Below are 19456 nucleotides of genomic sequence, written 5' to 3' on the forward strand. Positions count from 1 at the left end.
TAAATTAAGTTCAAGTTAACCTAATTGCATCATATCGCATATCATTTGATTCGGCTCATCACCAGGAACACAATGATACCATTTTTTAAGATCTAGCGTCATTATGTGCCAAGTTATTGGCAAAAACGTCATTTGACCTCAGTTGACCTCATTTGACCTGACCCATGGATAAGTACACCAAACAAAGAAGCACCAAGTGACCTGCTGTTAAGTACCGTGGTTTCAAAGCACAAAAGTGATAAAACGAAGCGGATATCTCCAGTATTTTCCGAATTTAGTATTTTCCCATAGGCTTAACATTACGACGTAATGACCTCTAACTGACCTCAGGTCAGTGACCTAAAAAAAAAACGGACTATATGTTATACAACTCGGTGAACTTAGCACATCCTGAAAGTTTGAAGGAAATCAGTCGAAAACTGTGAGTTGGACAGGTGCAAACAGAAAATTGAAATTTGACCATGACCTTGTACCGGTTTTTCTGACCTGGTGACCTGACCCAAGGTCACCCGGACCTAAAATTTTCAGGTCATATGTAAAAAGGTTGCCCCATAGGCTGTGCCAAATTTGGCGGCGCTGCGCGCCGCCGTTTTTACGCTATCTTCGAAAAACCTTAGGGGGGGTCGCATCGACCCCCCCCCCCCTGCCAGGGCGAGGGTTAATATTGTTCTCAGTGTAGTGCTCTGCCAGCCAGGGGCAGAAAATACCCTGGATCAAACGGTAGCCGAGCGTGGGTTCGGATCCCACTTACTGCATGTGTTTTTTATGTTTACGTTGTGGGGTGAAGTGTGAGCCAGGGTCGACAGGTTTTCGGAGTCTCCGGGAATTCCGACCGGAGTCACTGAACTTCTCATCTCAGTCACTGGCCAGTGGCCCGTCCCGGCATACCCAGGGTATCGGCGGCCTCGGCTCCCTCGGCAGAATACAGACGGCGACAGCGCCGATCGGCCGGCGCAAAAAGGCGCCCCGTGCCGATGATAAAGGGGCGCCGGGGGCGCCGGTGCGCCAGTGTCCGGACGGCAGTGATGCAGGGCAAGATGTTCCTCTGGTGGCTGGGGTGCGCGGTGGCGGCCCTCGGAGCCGTCTGTTCAGCGGCGGACAGCACAAACGGTGAGTCGGACGAGCGGGCGCGGCTGGGCTGCGTAAACGGACAGCTCATGCAGAACTGTGATTGGTGACTGCAGTGGTGATTGCACAATGCACATGCAGTTACGTACGGGGTGGAAAGTAATTACACGAACACGATTTCCTTATAACGTCGTCCGTCACTGGAGATTCTGTATGATCCCGGGCTGTCATGGAACATGATTGGTCGTGGTTGCTGTCACCTCATCTACCAAAACGATAAGATCTGTCTGACTTCGGCCCATGACCTTGAAGGTCACTTCTCACTTCACTTCTTTCAAGACACTTCTCGAGTTCGAATGGTGCAGACGCCAAAAACACTTCGGTCATTTTTTGGGTTAGGTCAAAGATCAGGTCACCAGAGGTCACCAAAGGTCAAATGTCCACTATTTCAACATTTTGGAAACTGCCAACGGCTATCTCGGGAACCGATAGAGCTACAGCACCGCAGAAAAGCGCATTCGATAGCCCTTTTACAGACCTTTCTGAGTAATGTTCTCAGATTTGACCTCAGGTCAACGGTTTAGCCTCCAGAGGGCAAAAACTCCAAAAATAGCCGGTTTTACGAAAAACGTTTTTTCGGCAATTACTTTTGACTCAAAAGAGCCACGACATTACTTTTGCCACCATCGTGTTCCTCTCGTCGAGACGCGTCGAATGAACTATAATTTGACCTTGAAAGGTCAACTTGAAAATTTGACCTCAGGTCAAGGTCATGACCTGACCGGAAAAGGTCATGTTGCATATCAGTCGATCCGCAACGTCGAGCCGAACACATGTAAGGCGTTTTCAGCGCTCTAGCACGTCTCTATCAGAAGTTATTAGCGAAAAACTGTTAGATTCTGTTCGTGACCTGAGATGACCTCGAGGACATAACGAGGGGTCACAGTTGCCATTTTCCGGTTCAGTGTGTCCATTTTACCTACATCTCGATGTTTGAGAGTGTCTAGAATAGCGTTCGTGCAAAACAGACGCTTTTCATTTTTCTCCCATTGACTTATAATGGAGAGGTCGTAAAATTGACCTGACCTTAGGTCACCGATATCAAAATTCCGAGATTAACATTTTGTAGATAATGTTGCTCTCATCAATCGCTGAAAGTTTCAAGGCAATCGATCAATCGGTGTAGCTATGACGAGCATTCTTATTTTTTTCTGAGGTGAGGTCACTTGGTGTGACCTGGTGACCTGACCTAAGGTGACCTGGGTCTGAAATTTTCACAACATGTGCGGAAAAGATTCAAGAACAGGTGTGCCAAAAACGGCGGCGCTCCGCGCCGCCGTTTTTGAGATATCTGCGAAAAACCGCAGGGGGGGGGTGTTCAAACACCCCCCCGGCCCGGCGCGGGTTAATTTGTTAATTTCACTCTGACGTAGCGGTCTACAATTGTATCGAGTCATAGCATTGTTAATTAAACGCCGGTGGGCAGAACACTCAGCACTGGACGCGGAGATTCTTGCATTATTTCTTGTATTACAAGAGGGCATGTCTATGCCCGTCAACGCTGAAATTTATTTCTTACATTCTTTGCTATTCGTGGGTGATGGACGCCAGAATCTGTCTTGTATACCATTTGCTCGATTGGCTTGCCAAGAGTCAATGTGGATTCAAACATCTTCAAATATCTACAAGTCCAAGTATCAAATTTAGCAAGTAGCGGGGGCAATATGGCCGGTGAAGTTTACTCAGAACTGCATGAAACTCAGAACTCAGAACTCCATATACAAGATACAAAGTAAGCCGTGAGCGTTACACGCTGAGGGCATGCTCACAAGAAATAATAATTATTGGCAGATTCGAGCTAAGGTAAAAGGCCAAAGGGTCCGCACGTGCGCACGAGCAGACCGCTACCCTCGTCAACATTTGGAAGCTTCATAACTGCTCGGTGATACCTTGGCTTAACCTACCAAAGAATCAGATGCAATTCCAAGCAATCGGAACATGTCATTAAAAAGGGTAAGCACGCGCACGTGTGCACAGCAATACGCTCGCTGACCTGTAAGGTCTACTAATATGCATGGTGTTATTCACCATACTTAATACCAGTAAAACAAACGCCTTTTGGGGCGAAGAACGAGCGAGCGAGATAGTGAGCCCTGCACGTGCGGAAGAGCGAGAGGGTACTTCCAACGGGCTTGCGCAAAGCACCCTTCTAACCGGTCGCTAGCGGTGTGCCAAATTTGAACGCAATCGGCCCAGCCGTTCCTGAGATCTGGAAGCGGCATTCTGCACGTGCGCACGTGCAAGCGGGGTCCAAACTGACTTGCAGGGCACCCTACAAACCGGTCTCCAACCGTGTACCAAATTTGAGCGCAATCGGCCCAGCCGTTCTCGAGATCTGGAAGCGCCCCCTGCACGTGCGCACGTGCAGTAGCACCTTAACCGCAACACATTGGATCGCATTGCCTGGTGGGTGCCTACCTGTATGCCAAGTTTCAGCGAAATCGGCCCAGTAATTACCGAGTTATTAAAATGGGAACAAATTTGACACCTCTTCTTTTTGCATTTTGCACGTGCAGTGGGGGTCACTCACATAGATCAAGGATTCAAGAGTATCCGACCTTGGGTAGAAAGGATGCAGCTACCCTACAAAAATTACCGCAAGACAATCGCCCAAGCGGCTGCTGAGATATGGGCCTATCAAAATCACTACTTTTGCAAAACAGCTTGAACACCCTTGGCTTTTCACGTGGCACGTGCCACGACGGTCACTGAGATGCATCAAAAGTAGCCAATTACGGGGTAGAAGGGATGGGGCTACCCAGCAAAAAAAGACCGCATGCCAATCGGTCCAGCGGTTGCTGAGATATAAGCCTCTCAAAAGCGTTACAGGCCGGGCCGGGCCGGGCTGGGCCGGGCTGGGCCGGGCCGCTCATGCTGAGATTTTTCCGTTATATTGAAAAGACTTCGCTTCGCTCGCTGCGCTCGCTCGCTCGTAATAAGCTCTGTCGGCCCACCCAATCTGCGGTTATGGAAAAAGGGTGTGCACGTGCGCACGTGCTAGCCAATACCCTCGCTGACCAGTACAATCTGCAGGTCAGCATGGTGTCATTCGGCATACAAAATATGAGCGTTATCGGCCCAGCGGATCCCCAGATATGGAGAAGGGGTACGCACGTGCGCACGTGCAAATCAATGTCTTTGCCAGCCCGTGCAGTATGCTTAAAAACATAGTGCTTTTCACCATACTTAATATGAGCGCTATCAGACCAGCCGATCCCCACATACTAAAAAGGGGTACGCACGTGCGCACGTGCATACTAATGTCTTTGCCCAACCTGTGCAATATTCATATTTACATGGTGTCGTCTAGGTGTCGTCTAGCATACAAAATATGAGCGCTATCGGCCCAGCAGATCCCGAGATATTAAAAAGGGGTGTGCACGTGCGCACGCGCTGAAGATATTCAAAACCGTTCAAAGGTCACCGGATGTGTAGTGTGCACCCAGCCAAAATAACAAACAAATTTTGAGCTGTATCGCTTCAGCCGTTCCCGAGTTATGAAATGACTAGCTCTTCTGGAACCTCTCACGTCGCAAGTGGCACGCGCTGTAACAGGCACTCATGAGTTTTATGGATAGCACAGTTCCATGAAGAAAGGATACATCCCCTCTCCAAAGAAGACCGCTCATCAAACAGTAAAACCGTTTTGGAGATACATGTCAACAAAAGTCATTACGGCGGCCGGTCGGGCCGAAAAGTTCAATTTTCCCAACTTCTGTTACCTTCCGTAACGAGTACGGTGGACGCTGCCAGTTTACGGCGGCTGGTTGCCACATTTCAACTTCGTCTAGAAAAGTCGCAATGCTTGGGGAATCTTGAGAAATGTCTAGCTCATTACGGCCGTAACGGTTACGGCGTCATTACGGATCCGGTGTGAACCACGCATAAGGCAACATGTTACGAAGCTTTCCGTGCTCGCTGACCCCTACTTAGGCTAGCCGGTGGGACCAGGGGTAGCCAGTAACAGTTGGTAGCATTAGGCCAAATGGGCGCTCAAAAACTACTACCCCATAGGCTTTGCATGTTAAATCGACCTTTTTCAAGCGAGCCCCACACGTAAGCTATAAGATAAAGTGCCAATATTATTGTGGGGAAAGGTAGCCTCAAGCTTCCTCTACAACCTTTTTATCTAGCGTTTTTCGATGCGGAGGCCATAACAGGTCCAAAAAGCATTGGGCGCTGCCCGAGGTACCAAAAGCCCCTCCATGAGAGCACTAGTTCCTGCGCATGCGCACATTGCCTCAACCCTGTACTAGCGTAAGTTAGCGATACTGCTCACGGACTCTATCAGCCAATGAGCGTCCCCGATTACGTTAATAGATGTCGCTAGCATCTCATGAATCCTGCTTATGAACACATTTTAAGAATGAAACAGCTGCGCCATTTCCGCCTTCCATGGATTCCTTCCATCTTAGTATCAACTATAGGCTTTTCAACTAACTTTATGCTAAGTTTTAAACTATGGCTAGTATGTTATTTCTGGCTAATATAATTTAAAAATAACTGCTTTATAAATTTGGCTTTACTCGTAAGAATGGAATACTCTATTCTATTTATTCCATATTCAAAAAATATATCACCTTCCATGTAACTCATCCAGGTAAAATGGGCGCTTTCCGCGTCGTTGGTGTACCCGTTGTTCTATATACCCTGGGTGGGACAGACCAGACCTGACCTGCACTTTCACCACCAATGCTAAAACAGATTCAGATTCAGCGCAAAACTTTGAGATAGATGCCATTCGAGTATGATATTTGCTTTTTCGAGTATTTTTCCGTGTGGTGGGGCAATGTGCGGAAGCTAGAACTGAATATAAAAACATGGGTCAGGTGACATACCATTTCTCTTTCTTTTCTTTTTTTAGTTAAAAAAAAATATCGTGTCAGGACTATGACGAAAAATAAGTGGCCTAAATCCGATGAGAAAACTGAATTGGATTCGGGGGTACCCTAGGTTTAGAGGAGACACTAGGGCGATGGGCGAAGGACAGATTGTCCCCCCTTCCCCCACCAAAAGTCTGTGGCGGAGCCCTTAGGAATATACCAGGAAAATATCAAACAACAGCAGTTGAAAGTGTGCGCGCCAGAGCCAATTTTGGAAAATGTGACAGAATGCGCCCCAGTCTCCCCTGCTACAATTTGTATGCCTAGGATTATTTACACAGACGTAAAATTAAAGGTAAAAAGACCTTAGTCGAGCGGAAAGCGCTGTGGGCCGCTGTGGCCTGCTCGCGGAGCTGACCGCGCCCTCCGTCTGCGGCAGAGGAGGACCTGCTGCGCCAGCAGCGGCTGATCGGCAACATCATCACGTCGACGACCACGGTGCTGACCATCACCACCGTGTCGACGGAGGTACCCGTCAGCTGCCTGGTCAACACACTGCCCACGGTGGCCTGCACGGGCCGCCGGCGGAGGCGCGCCGCGGCGCCGCGCCCGCCCGCGCTGCCCGACCACCACAGGTGGGAGTCCTTCCCCACTGACGACAGGTGGGGGCCCAGTCCCCGACAACGACAGGTGGGGGCCCCAGTCCCCGCCAACTACAGGTGGGGGCCCCAGTCACCGCCAGCGACAGGTGGGGGCCCCAGTCACCGCCAACGACAGGTGAGAGCCCCAGTCCCCGCCAACGACAGGTGGGGCCCCAGTCCCCGCCAGCTACAGGTGGGGCCCCAGTCCCCGCCAGCTACAGGTGGGGGCCCCAGTCACCGCCAACGACAGGTGAGAGCCCCAGTCCCCGCCAACGACAGGTGGGGCCCCAGTCCCCGCCAGCTACAGGTGGGGCCCCAGTCCCCGCCAGCTACAGGTGGGAGCCCCAGTCCCCGCCAACTACAGGGTGAGCCATAAAGATTTACCCATCGATAAATTCACTTTATTTCCAAACGGGTTGGCGTAGGTATGCCATCTTTTGCAAATACGTCGCAAATTTGTCTCCAATCCTGACAGTGTAGCTCATTTTGTATATGTATGCTCGTCCACTGCCTCTGCTACGCTCCTGAAATGCGAGGTCGTCTTAACGCACATCCGCCGCTCCTGAAATTCAGGAATCACCACTGGGTGTTGGCTGCTGAACACTCCTTGGTCTAAAGAATGCTAGGCACAATTTATCCCCGACTTCAGCCCCACGGCCTTCGCAAACTGAAATATCCTGAAAACCCGACTCTACTGAGTCCCTGAAACACCGCAAATCACATACGGCGCAGCATTGTTATAGCATGGGTAATCGAGGAAAATAAGTGAAAAGACGATGCGGCGGCCGCGTGCCATAGTGCTCTCGCGTCTCGGGCGCGTAACATAAGAATAATGCAAGCATACAGAAAACAGACTACATTTATTAGTTAGGAGATGACGTTGTTATATGCATGTAAAAGATGATGACATAGCTATGTCAGCGCGCCTTGAAACAAAGTTAAATTTTCGATGGGTAAATCTTTATGGCTCACCCTGTACAGGTGGGGGCCCCAGTCCCCGCCAACTACAGGTGGGGCCCAGTCCCCGCCAACGACAGGTGGGGGCCCCAGTCCCCCCCCCCAACGACAGGACTATCATCGGGAGGCTGGTCGGCGAGAGCTGAACGGCCGGCTGTGTTGGGTAGCTCGGCTACCTGTATCTGAGGCGTCGGTCGTGTGCTCCCAGTCCGGCTGACACCCGGCTGCTGTGTTCCCAGTCCGGCTGACACCCGGCTGCTGTGTTCCAGTCCGGCTGACACCCGGCTGCTGTGTTCCAGTCCGGCTGACACCCGGCTGCTGTGTTCCCAGTCCGGCTGACACCCGGCTGCTGTGTTCCCAGTCCGGCTGACACCCGGCTGCTGTGTTCCCAGTCCGGCTGACACCCGGCTGCTGTGTTCCCAGTCCGGCTGACACCCGGCTGCTGTGTTCCCAGTCCGGCTGACACCCGTGTGCTGTGTTCCCAGTCCGGCTGCTGTGTTCCCAGTCCAGCTGACACCCGGCTGCTGTGTTCCCAGTCCGGCTGACACCCGGCTGCTGTGTTCCCAGTCCGGCTGACACCCGGCTGCACGGCTCGCTGAGCGAGGAGGCCGACCAGCACGAGCTGGCGGCCGCCGCGCCGCCGCTGGCAGACGCCGCCGCCGCCGCCGCCGCCGAGCAGAAGGCCAGGTCAGTGTCGGTCAGCAGACCAGGGCTCAGTTCATATAGAAAAGCCAGTCGGCAAGTGTCACTATTGTAAAGTGCCACTTTTCAAAGGGGCACTTTTGGTAACATTGGTGCCGGTGTGTAACGGTGGCTGCATGAACCCATCTGTCGGGTCCCCCTTTCCAATAAGTGTCCCTTAGTAGCAAAGGGGTTCTATATGAACTGGGCCCTGCTCAGTCGGTATGTGTTATGAGGTTATCGGTGGAGCCAACAAATAACTGAATGCACTTACTTTTATTTGCTAAATGCACTGTTGGCTCCACCGATAACCTCATAACACAAATATGTCCTTTAATAATCAGCACCTCAGTCGGTATATCGGTCAGCAGGTCAGCTGTATATCGGTCAGCAGGTCCGCTCAGTGTCCGCTGCCAGCGGCGCGACGTTCCTCTCCGGTGGCCGCTGTAGGGATGGACGCGCTATTGTTGCAGCTCTGGATGAGTTTGGCCACTTCGTGTCGGTTAAGAGGTAACCATGCGAAATGCCAAAGGCTGTAGGTCCGAAATACCCAAATACCTTATCATGCGAAAAATGAAGGAGAGGGCCGAGGGCCTTGGAAGCCAAAAAGTTGACTGTCCGCTGATCTTTATATGACATAACTGCTGCTAGACTCTAGTTCGAACTGTTGTAGTTGTTTGGCACGCTAAAAACCATCAGTTTAGAGGAAACATAAAACCATCAGTTTGGAAAATACAACCAGGGTGTTGTTTAGGCGGATAATAATCAATAATAATCAATAATCAATACCGACCACGCAAATACATTACAAATTTGCCTTCATGGTAACGCTATCAGTACTGTGCTATGTATTGTATTTGCTGTATTGACTATTAAACTGATGGTCGACACCCAAATTCTGGACTCAGCACCCTCCAATCCCACTGACATCCAAGTGCTGAAGTCCCGGGCCGAGGAGAACATCCAGCACCTCCAGCACTGGTTTAGCTTGAATAGTTTGAAAATGAATGGGGAGAAGACCTGTTTCACCCTTTTCGGCACGCAGAATTCAGTTGATAGATTTGAAGACTTCGCCATTAACGTAAATGATGTAACTATACGGCCAACAAAACATATCAAAGTGCTGGGCGTTCTCCTCGACCAAACCCTGAGCTGGGAGCTACACATATCCTCCATCATCCGCCGGTGCAACGCAATCCTCATATCATTATTCAAAATTCGTCATCACCTCTCCCCAGACATCCTTAAAATCCGCTTGTCCAAACCCATGTCTTCCCCCACCTCCAGTACTGCTCGTCAGTCTGGGGTGGTGCCTCCAAATCCCGCCTGGACCGACTGCAGAAGGTCATACATTTTGCCGCACGACTGGTCTCTGGTCTCCGTAAATTTGACCGCATCACCCCCGCTCTCGGCGCGCTCGGCTGGCCCAACATTGGGGAAGTGATTTGGGAAAATCATTGTAAAATCCAAAATTTTAAGTGTGTCAAAAAATGCAGAATATATGTCAGAGAAGTGGTCTATGTGCACCGACATACCAATTTTTAGAAGAATCGGTTAAAAATGTGAAAGTTATTCAAACTTTTCTGACGTCACGACACATAAATTTTTTTGATTTTTTTTTTGAAGTTCTAGACGTACGGAAACAAAAAATAGCACCATTCGATTCGCCGTGGAAAACTGCATTAGATAGACACCTTTTTAGGTCTTAACAACCAACTTGTAAATTTGACCTCACTTTACCTGACCTTGACCTGGCCTCGACCTAAAATTCATCCAGATGTGGTGAATACCTTGGTGAATATCACTTATTGAGTGTGCCTATTGAATTCTATGAGTAAAATGACCCATAAAACATGTGTCACACATGCCCTTTTCTATATTTCGTTTTTGGTGACCTGACCTTGGCCTTGACCTTTGCATGATATTGTATGCAACGAATATTGCCTTGGTAGCCTAAGAACACGTTTTGGGCAATCAGTCTCAGTCCATTCTTCGGCAAACGATGCAAGGCCGATACTGTAGAAACTTGCATTTTGTACCCTTGACTTGACCTTGACCTGACCTCTGACCTACTTAAGCAATAAAAATCAGCACTTAAGATCCGCCTTGTTGAGAGATTTCGATTGCCGTTTTCCCCGTCCTTATACGACCATCGGTTCGGAAGTTAGACGGGGGGGGGGGGTGGGGAGAATCTGCCCCCCCCCCCCCCAGCAGGGCGCGTATGGCTGAATAGCCCAGCGGGGCACGGGTTAAAATATCACAGTAAATGTGTTATATTGACGGTTAAAACACTATTAACGGTAAGATGCCTATTCTAAGTGTTGCGTTTGAGTTAAAAGGAAAAACGAGTTAAAATGAAATCGAATCCTAGCGCGCTCAGCGGCTCAGTAACTGATACCAAAGTATTCATTTATCCCTGAAAATGCAGATGCTGTGGTAAGTACCGTTACGTCGCACACTGTAAAAAAGGTTTACTAATTTGCTAGTTATCCGGACACTTTTCACTAATAAAATGCGAGTAGACAGTGGACATTTTTATATTACCCCATTAATGCCGCTTGGGTCATATATGACCCAAAAGCAACATCTTAACATTTTTTCTAAATGGAGGCAAGTGGCACTTTGAGGAACTTGTGCGTGTGTTTAGTTGGATTTGTGGGTTCAGCGACGAGCGTCGGAGCCGCATAAAACTCGTGTGAGCTCGTCCACTGAAGTTTCTGGAGCCAAAGACGACGGGACTGCACAGCCGCCGGTCATTGGCAATGGCGCGCCGTCCCAAAAAGTAATATTATGTTATGTTTGCACTTTACTATCTATTGAATGATCGTCCACCTGGCATCTAAATTTGTCTGAAAAAGACAATTTTTGCCCTTCTTGTCGCCATCGGATAACTTTTTTTCCTCGATAAATGTCCTTGGGTCATAAATGACCCAGCCGGCAATAGTGTTGTCAATTTTCTCGTATATTGAATACAAGGGAAGCAATTGATGATTATACGATTATTTATTTCTGGGGGTTGTGATCAGATCACAGTGGCGGATCCAAAGGAGGGGGGTCATATGGGTCACTCATGACCTCCCCTGGCACCCGGGGGCACCACCGACCTATCAGGGGCACCACAGGCCTAGTGTTGCGATGTTGGGATATCATGAGCGGACCGGTTGTCCGGGGCCGTGACGCGGGGCGGGCCGGCGACTCGGCCGGCCGAGGGGCATCACGGGCCTGTCAGGGGCACCACAGGCCTGCAGGAGCACCATCGGCCTAGCAAGAGCACCACAGGTCTGTCAGGGGGCACCACATACCTGCCAGGGGCACCAGCCAGAGGCCTGCCAGGGGCACCATCGACCTCACAGGGGCACCACAGGCCTGCCAGGGGCACCACAAACCCAGCAATGGCACCACAGACCTGTCAGGGGCTCCACAAGCCTGTCAGGGGCACCTCAGGCTTGTCAGGGCCCAGGGGCACCACAGTCCTTCCAGGGACACCACAGGCCCGTCAGGCCTATGGTGTCCCCTCTGGAGCACCAGTGGCCTAACAGGGGCACCACAGGCCTGCCAGCGGCACCAACGGCCTCTTAAATGAGACGTTGCAAAGCATTGCAATGCAGTGCCTCTTAATATTGTTTGGCTGAGACCGGTATACAGTATACACAATAAGGTATCTAGCTAAATCAGTTTTCGTGATAACTCCTTATTTGTGACTATGCCAATGCCGGTTGGGTCATTTATGACCCATACTTATAACTTGAGAACCGATGGAACATTTTTTTAAGCTTGCACAGTTTTCTTACTGGGACCCGTGTGGCTAACATTTGTTAAGGACAACTAAATAATCAAAAAATAAAAATTCCGGCATTAATGGGTTACATTTTTACATCACATTTTTACATTACATTTTTACATCACATTTTTACATTACATTTTTACATTTTATAGGATTAAATTGGACTTACTCCACAAGAGAATCGTTTTCGGTCGGAGCTTTCGACATGTATTACATGTCCTCTTCAGCGAAGGTCGGTAATCGGGGCGAAAATAAAACGTTCGGGTCGAATCGAATCGCACAAGATGTCGGTGAGCTGCGCAGAGTTATTTCAGGCCGCTTGAATTATAAAATAAGCAAGCCTGAAACACGTGACGACAATAAGAGTACACTCAATGAGAAAGTCTACCAAAAAACACGAACGCATACCACACTAATAAAATCCTAAAAAATATAGAAATCAATACATACTATCTCGGTACAGAAATATAAAACGTTATACATACCTATAAATACCACAAAAGTTAAAAACTACAAAGATGCTAAAGCAGGTGGGGTACAAAAGTGTACAGAGATCAATATAAAAAACACTATCACACGATATAAATGTTAAACACACTATAAAACTACTGGCAAACACGACGAATTATTGGCAGCCAGCGGTCTTGCAGCAGCGCACCTGAGTTTCTGTTCACATTCGCATCATTAGGCGACACCAAGACGGCCTCCCGCCGTCCCACAGTCCGGATGTACGCCGACTCGAGCAGCAGTCGCATCTGGTAGTGGTTGGCTCGATTTAGTACCTTGACCTCATCGAAGGCAGGTGAACAATCCCTGTGAGCACTGAAGGCCGATGCGTTGGCTCTCGAGCGAACAGCTCCACTCCAGCTCTCCCGGTGTTCTCTGACTCTGGTTCCCAGCTCACGGTCTGTCTCGCCGATGTAGACCACAGGATCACCGTCAACTTGGCAGGAGCACTCGATCTTGTAGACCACGTTGCTCTCCTGCAGCTTCGGCAAGTGGTGCTTGGCTTTACTGCAGAGCAATGATCCGATGGTCAGCGACGGCTTGGAGACCAGCTGGAGACTCATTCGGACTCTGCTGCAAGACAACCGAGATGCCCTCTCGGATGTCACCTGTCTGAAACCGGACGCAGTCGCTGACCTTCTGAGCCTATCCATCCAGAACTGTCATGCTGTGGTCCAAGATGGTGACAAGGAGAGATGGTTCAGGCAGACAGCAGGCCTAGCCATGGGCAAGAGTTATTCTCCAGTTGTCGCTGACCTATATATGGGTCACTGGGAACTCGATCTGGAGCTCTTGGCAGCCAGCTGCGGAGGCAGAGTCCAGTCATTCTGCAGGTATGCGGACGACTACTTAGTGTTGTTCGAGGGCAGCGATGACACTCTCAGTGCGTGGGTGAACCTGCTCAACGGCAAGAACCCTAACATCAAGGTCACCACTGACATTGAAGTTGACCGACAGCTGCCCTACCTCGACATCCTCATAACAAGAAAGGAAGACCGATTCAGCACTAAGGTCTACCGGAAAGCATGCAGCACTGATCAAGTACCGGCATTCTCATCATACACCGAGACCCGCTATCTCAGGTCGGCCATCCGATCGGACTGCATTCGAGCCATCCGCTACTGCACGACCATCAAAACCCGCCAGCAGGAGTTCGACTTTATACGCCGCAAGTTCCGTCAGCATGGCTACCCGCTCCCATTCATTGAGTCCACCATCCAGAAAGCGCAAGCGGATCTCAGACTGAAGGCCAGGGCTCTACCGTCACCACCAAGCTCGACCTCACCAGCTGCGCCTGTCAGAGTGTCAGTCCCGTTCGCTGGCTCCTGTTTTTACCAGCTCAAGCGGGAAGCCAGCAAGATCGGCATCCAGCTGGTCTCCAAGCCGTCGCTGACCATCGGATCATTGCTCTGCAGTAAAGCCAAGCACCACTTGCCGAAGCTGCAGGAGAGCAACGTGGTCTACAAGATCGAGTGCTCCTGCCAAGTTGACGGTGATCCTGTGGTCTACATCGGCGAGACAGACCGTGAGCTGGGAACCAGAGTCAGAGAACACCGGGAGAGCTGGAGTGGAGCTGTTCGCTCGAGAGCCAACGCATCGGCCTTCAGTGCTCACAGGGATTGTTCACCTGCCTTCGATGAGGTCAAGGTACTAAATCGAGCCAACCACTACCAGATGCGACTGCTGCTCGAGTCGGCGTACATCCGGACTGTGGGACGGCGGGAGGCCGTCTTGGTGTCGCCTAATGATGCGAATGTGAACAGAAACTCAGGTGCGCTGCTGCAAGACCGCTGGCTGCCAATAATTCGTCGTGTTTGCCAGTAGTTTTATAGTGTGTTTAACATTTATATCGTGTGATAGTGTTTTTTATATTGATCTCTTTACACTTTTGTACCCCACCTGCTTTAGCATCTTTGTAGTTTTTAACTTTTGTGGTATTTATAGGTATGTATAACGTTTTATATTTCTGTACCGAGATAGTATGTATTGATTTCTATATTTTTTAGGATTTTATTAGTGTGGTATGCGTTCGTGTTTTTTGGTAGACTTTCTCATTGAGTGTACTCTTATTGTCGTCACGTGTTTCAGGCTTGCTTATTTTATAATTCAAGCGGCCTGAAATAACTCTGCGCAGCTCACCGACATCTTGTGCGATTCGATTCGACCCGAACGTTTTATTTTCGCCCCGATTACCGACCTTCGCTGAAGAGGACATGTAATACATGTCGAAAGCTCCGACCGAAAACGATTCTCTTGTGGAGTAAGTCCAATTTAATCCTATAATATCTATTTGCTCTCCACACTAACATGTCTCTAAGTCTTTTTACATTTTTACAGTGTAGCATAAAGATCGATCCTTTGCACTTGGTCCGCTTCGCTCCTGCACCCTGTTCTCTGCTCACTTGATTCGTGCATTGTAAAAAGATCAAATTCTTCTTCGATTGGCTGGTAGTATGTATCGTGTCAGACATTGTGATATTTATTCACTTCCGATGATAACACAAAAGCAAATATTCTAAATAGCCAGACGTTTCGGCCTCAGGGTGCCTTCGTCAGTGACAATACCGAGATACTAATACATTAATAAATTAATCAATATAATCTTTTACACTTTCAAAATACACATGATTAAAGATTATATTGATTATATTATTAATGTATTAGTATCTCGGTATTGTCACTGACGAAGGCACCCTGAGGCCGAAACGTCTGGCTATTTAGAATATTTGCTTTTTGTGTTATCATCGGAAGTGAATAAATATCACATTGGCTGGTAGCCTCTCGTGAACCATGGGAGAGCTCGCTGGAGGGCTCTGAACTGGAATGTGAATGGCCTGGGGTACGGACATTTAGCAGTTTTCCATCCAGGTTCCACATTCATTCATTGTTTTATCCGTGCACATAGATATCAGACTGAACTTTCAGTACAAGCTGGTAGTTGTCAATAAAAGCTAGTAGTTGTAATTATACAACTATATAAGGTCTAAGCATATAAGTAGTTACATTCTTCTCTTGGAAGGATTTCTTGTCTAGAAATGCGAGGAAAGGTTAAGTTATCTGAATTTGGTCAGCTTTGTATGGATTGACCGAATGAAAAAAAACATTTTGAAAAGGCCTTTTATCCCGGTGATCCTCTTAATTAACCCGCGAGTTGCTGGGGGGGGGGGGCGCTAAACGCCCCCACTTTTTTCGCCGGGCTATAGCATAAAAACGGCGCGCCGCAGACGCGCCAAATTTTGAGTACCTGTAGGGAATTGATTGAAATATATTGTGACAAAGTTTCAAAAAAATCTGTCGGAAAATTTTTGAGATATCGAGGTTTTAGTGACGTCATGATTTTTGAGTTTTCGACCAAAAACGGCATATGTTCAAAAAATCATATAAAATCACAAAATAGACATACAGACATGCCGTAAACTCCATTAGACTGCCAATACCATGAACAATCAAATGGCTATCTTCGATTATTGATTATCGTTCCGCATTGTCCAAAATCTTGAACTGAATCTTGGCAATTTCTCGTGACTACTTCACGACCATGATACATGCATTTATTAAATTGAACTGTTTGAGCCAAACACGTGCACATATGATAAAATGAATGTCACCATCGTGTTCTACGCCCCAAATTACCCATAAAACATGTGTCCCAGGCTGCGAATATTAGTTCTGATTTTCGGGGATATTTGCCTACCCGGTTGACCTGACCTTGACCCTGACCTATGCTTGACTGACCCCTACATGGAGCTGACACTCTTGTAGGCCTTATATGATGGATTGTGCACCGTTTTGACAGAGTTTATGACGAGAGGCGCCCATTGCGAAGTCCTGAAGTCCATGCTACTGAAAGCCCGATTTCAGGTGTTTGACTTGACCTTAACCCGACCTGTGACCTCAAAATTCAACTTCAAAGTACTCATCTGAAGCGTCTCGTCGCGTTCTTTCGTTTCCCACCTCGTGCGTTTCGCTGCGCCTATTGGTTCTCGAGTTATCGGCTGGGGGCGTTTAACGCCCCCCCCCCCCTCCCCAGCAAACGGTGGGTGGCGAAATACCCCAGCAACTGCCGGGTTAAAGGGACCCTCCCACCTTCAAAAAAGTTTATGAATTGGCATGAAAGTGATGTCGCTCGGTTCAGAAATAGCGAAAACGAATATCTACCAAATTACACCGAAAAATATTCACCGGTTTTCAAGATATTAGACTTTTACTTTTGTTTACTTTTTGGGATCTCCGCTGTTCCTAGCGACTTTATTTGGAAGCAATAGTTTGGCAGCTGAAAGTGCGGCACTTGTTGCGCGCAAAGCAGCATATACCACCGCGTGCTACAAAACGTTTTAGTCAAACATTTAAAAATCGTTAGATATCTGCGCTGACGTCACACATTCAGAGGGGTTGCATTAGCCCCTCTCACCTCTGAATTAAAATGCTGCAATTTTGAAATTCAATATTTCCGATTTAAGGCATTTCTCGATGTTGTGAGTGCCGAAACCGGTAATTGTGAGCTAGGGACCTCATTTTGGCTATCTCAACTCAAATCTAATGTTAAGGTGGGAGGGTCCCTTTAAGAGAGCGTAGTGCTGCAGTGTGTATAAATTTCCAATCTCATCCGGGTGGATGAGACCATTGGACAGACGACACGACAGAAGCAGTTTGTTCGCGCCTGCACCACCTGGAATGGGCTAATGTAATCAGCCCGGCCGGGTCATCCCCTCTGCCTGGCGCCGATCCCCGGAACGTTAATTAAGGTGCAGACCGACAATATGAGCCGGAACTGATGCTAATTATTACAAAAGCCTGTCTTGTGCCAACAAGCCTGCTACCGTTAGATGAGCCGAAACAGCACATTCCTTTGGATTGAAAAACATGCACAATGTGTTTCTAGCATGACAGTTAATATATCTGTCCAAATCGAGCGCTTCCCTTTCCTGAATCGGCTTCGGTAACGTAACCCTAGACGCTGACCAGACATGGGTACAACGTCGCCTGCGGGGTCTCGTCTGGAAAGAGTTCGTGACAGCATTTAAGGTTTGATTCTTTGGAAGTATTGGTCACACACGTCAGGCGTTGGGATCGTCCTTTGTCATTCACTAATATCTCGCCATTCACTCTAATGACGTCAGGCTTGTAATTTATCTTTGTCCTTCATGATAGTATGATTCACCTATATGTTGGAGATGATGGAAACGCATTTGTGACCATCCGCCTCCTGTTCTGCTATTGAGCCGTTCAGCACGAACAGAGTCGGGTTTTCAGGCGCTCCCATGTCTGCAGGGCCGACCCCTCTGACAGTGGACCCCCCTGACAGTGGACCCCCCCTGACAGTGCGCCGCTCGGGCCGACCCCTCTGACAGTGCGCCGCTCGGGCCGACCCCTCTGACAGTGCGCCGCTCGAGCCGACCCCCCTGACAGTGCGCCGCTCGGGCCGACCGACCCCCCTGACAGTGGACCCCTCGGCTCGTTGCAGGATCTTCCTCTTCGCCACGCGCTTCGTCACCGTGGACAACGTGGTGACGTGGTACACGACGAGCACCAACGAGTCGACCACGGTCTCGTTCTCGCTGGCCTGCACGGCCGCCGGACAGAACCTGCTGACGCGCCGCTGCGTCAGCCCCTAGAGCCGCCGCCGCCGGCTGTAGGTGGCAGCACCGCCGACTGTGCGCTGTAGGTGGCACTACCAGTCGTCAGGGCTGAAGTAACTTCCTGCTATAGGACCCTGTCGAAATTACTGTGGCTGCTCGGGAGACTGAAAGCTGCCTTGTAAGCATAGCTTGATATTACGTGTCTCCTCGTATTTGTTCATATCTCCCAGAAAACATGTAGCTGAGGGTTGCACCTCGTTATATTCGTTCGTTTAATGCGTTGTGTTTTAAATGAGTTATTTATCGTGTGATAAGCAGAAATATTAGCGCATAAACATAAGAAGCATACATAGGCCACTGCATAAACGGAGAGGTCCATTTTATGACATGTTTCTGCCTTTTGTGATCCATCCTCTATGTCCATAGGACTGGTCACCTGCACCTCTGTCGACATGACTGGTCACCTGCACCCCTATCCACAGGTCTGGTCACCTGCACCCCTATCCACAGGTCTGGTCACCTGCACCCCTGTCGACAGGACTGGTCACCTGCACCCCTGTCCTGTCCAGTGGACTGGTCCATCCGGGTGACAGCGGGAGCGGCTGGGTCCCACCGGGACAGGAGCGGCGGGGCGGGCTGTCCCAGCGGGACAGGAGCGGCGGGGCGGGCTGTCCCAGCGGGACAGGAGCGGCGGGGCCGGCTGTCCCACCGGTCCCACGTCATAGGACCGCTCAGCGCCACACACCGGTCCGCGGGGGACCTGGCACACGTAGCGTCCTATCCCTCAGCCGGACTCCTGAGCCCACCCGACTCGAACAGACGACCGGCCTGCTGTTGACTATTATGTAGGATCCTGCGCTTCTTCATGTGCTTGTTATTGTTTTGTTGTATGCATTCTAGACCATTGTTATGTAACAATAAATGATTGAGCGATGGTGTTTTTCTTCAATTTTTGGAGATGCGAAAGAGTAATGAAAAAATCACTACTTCATTACACGAACGGCACAAGTATACGCGGCGCGGGGCTGGACAGAGGACACTGGACACTGGACACTGGACCCGCCGTATGGCTCATACTCGCCAGCGGGCTGGTGAGTCGACAGGATTTGCACCCTGTTTCTAATTTTGCCTTCACATGTGTTACTCTAGGCTGTATTTGGTACACAGTTTTATTTTCATTGATATCCGATGGATGGTTTATCGGCTGTGTCTGCGGGTGCGGCCCGGCGTTCGGTACGGGACAGTTCGGGACGGGACAGTTCGGTACGAGACAGTTCGGTACTGTCGGGACAGTTCGGTACGCGACAGTTCGGCCCGGCGTTCGGTACGGGACAGTTCGGTACTGTCGGGACAGTT

At 49.4% G+C, this 19456-nt stretch overlaps 1 protein-coding gene across 2 annotated transcripts; it reads left to right on the forward strand.

Annotated features, from left to right (window-relative positions):
• Positions 1–1020: 1020 nt before the first annotated feature.
• Positions 1021–19029, forward strand: LOC122372547. Of its 2 annotated transcripts, XM_043349846.1 has the most exons (5): positions 1021–1110; positions 6391–6586; positions 8117–8236; positions 17986–18182; positions 18611–19029. In XM_043349846.1, exons 1-4 carry the CDS (start codon positions 1026–1028, stop codon positions 18134–18136), a joined length of 552 nt encoding a protein of 183 aa, XP_043205781.1. In that variant the 5' UTR covers positions 1021–1025; the 3' UTR covers positions 18137–18182; positions 18611–19029. The 2 variants fall into 2 exon arrangements, with proteins under 2 accessions (XP_043205781.1, XP_043205780.1); XM_043349845.1 differs by having other exon boundaries at positions 17986–19029.
• Positions 19030–19456: the final 427 nt, after the last annotated feature.

This window comes from Amphibalanus amphitrite, unplaced genomic scaffold (assembly GCF_019059575.1).
Source record: "Amphibalanus amphitrite isolate SeventyFive unplaced genomic scaffold, NRLGWU_Aamphi_draft 001371F_arrow, whole genome shotgun sequence".
In the NCBI taxonomy this organism is placed as follows: Eukaryota; Metazoa; Arthropoda; class Thecostraca; order Balanomorpha; family Balanidae; genus Amphibalanus; species Amphibalanus amphitrite.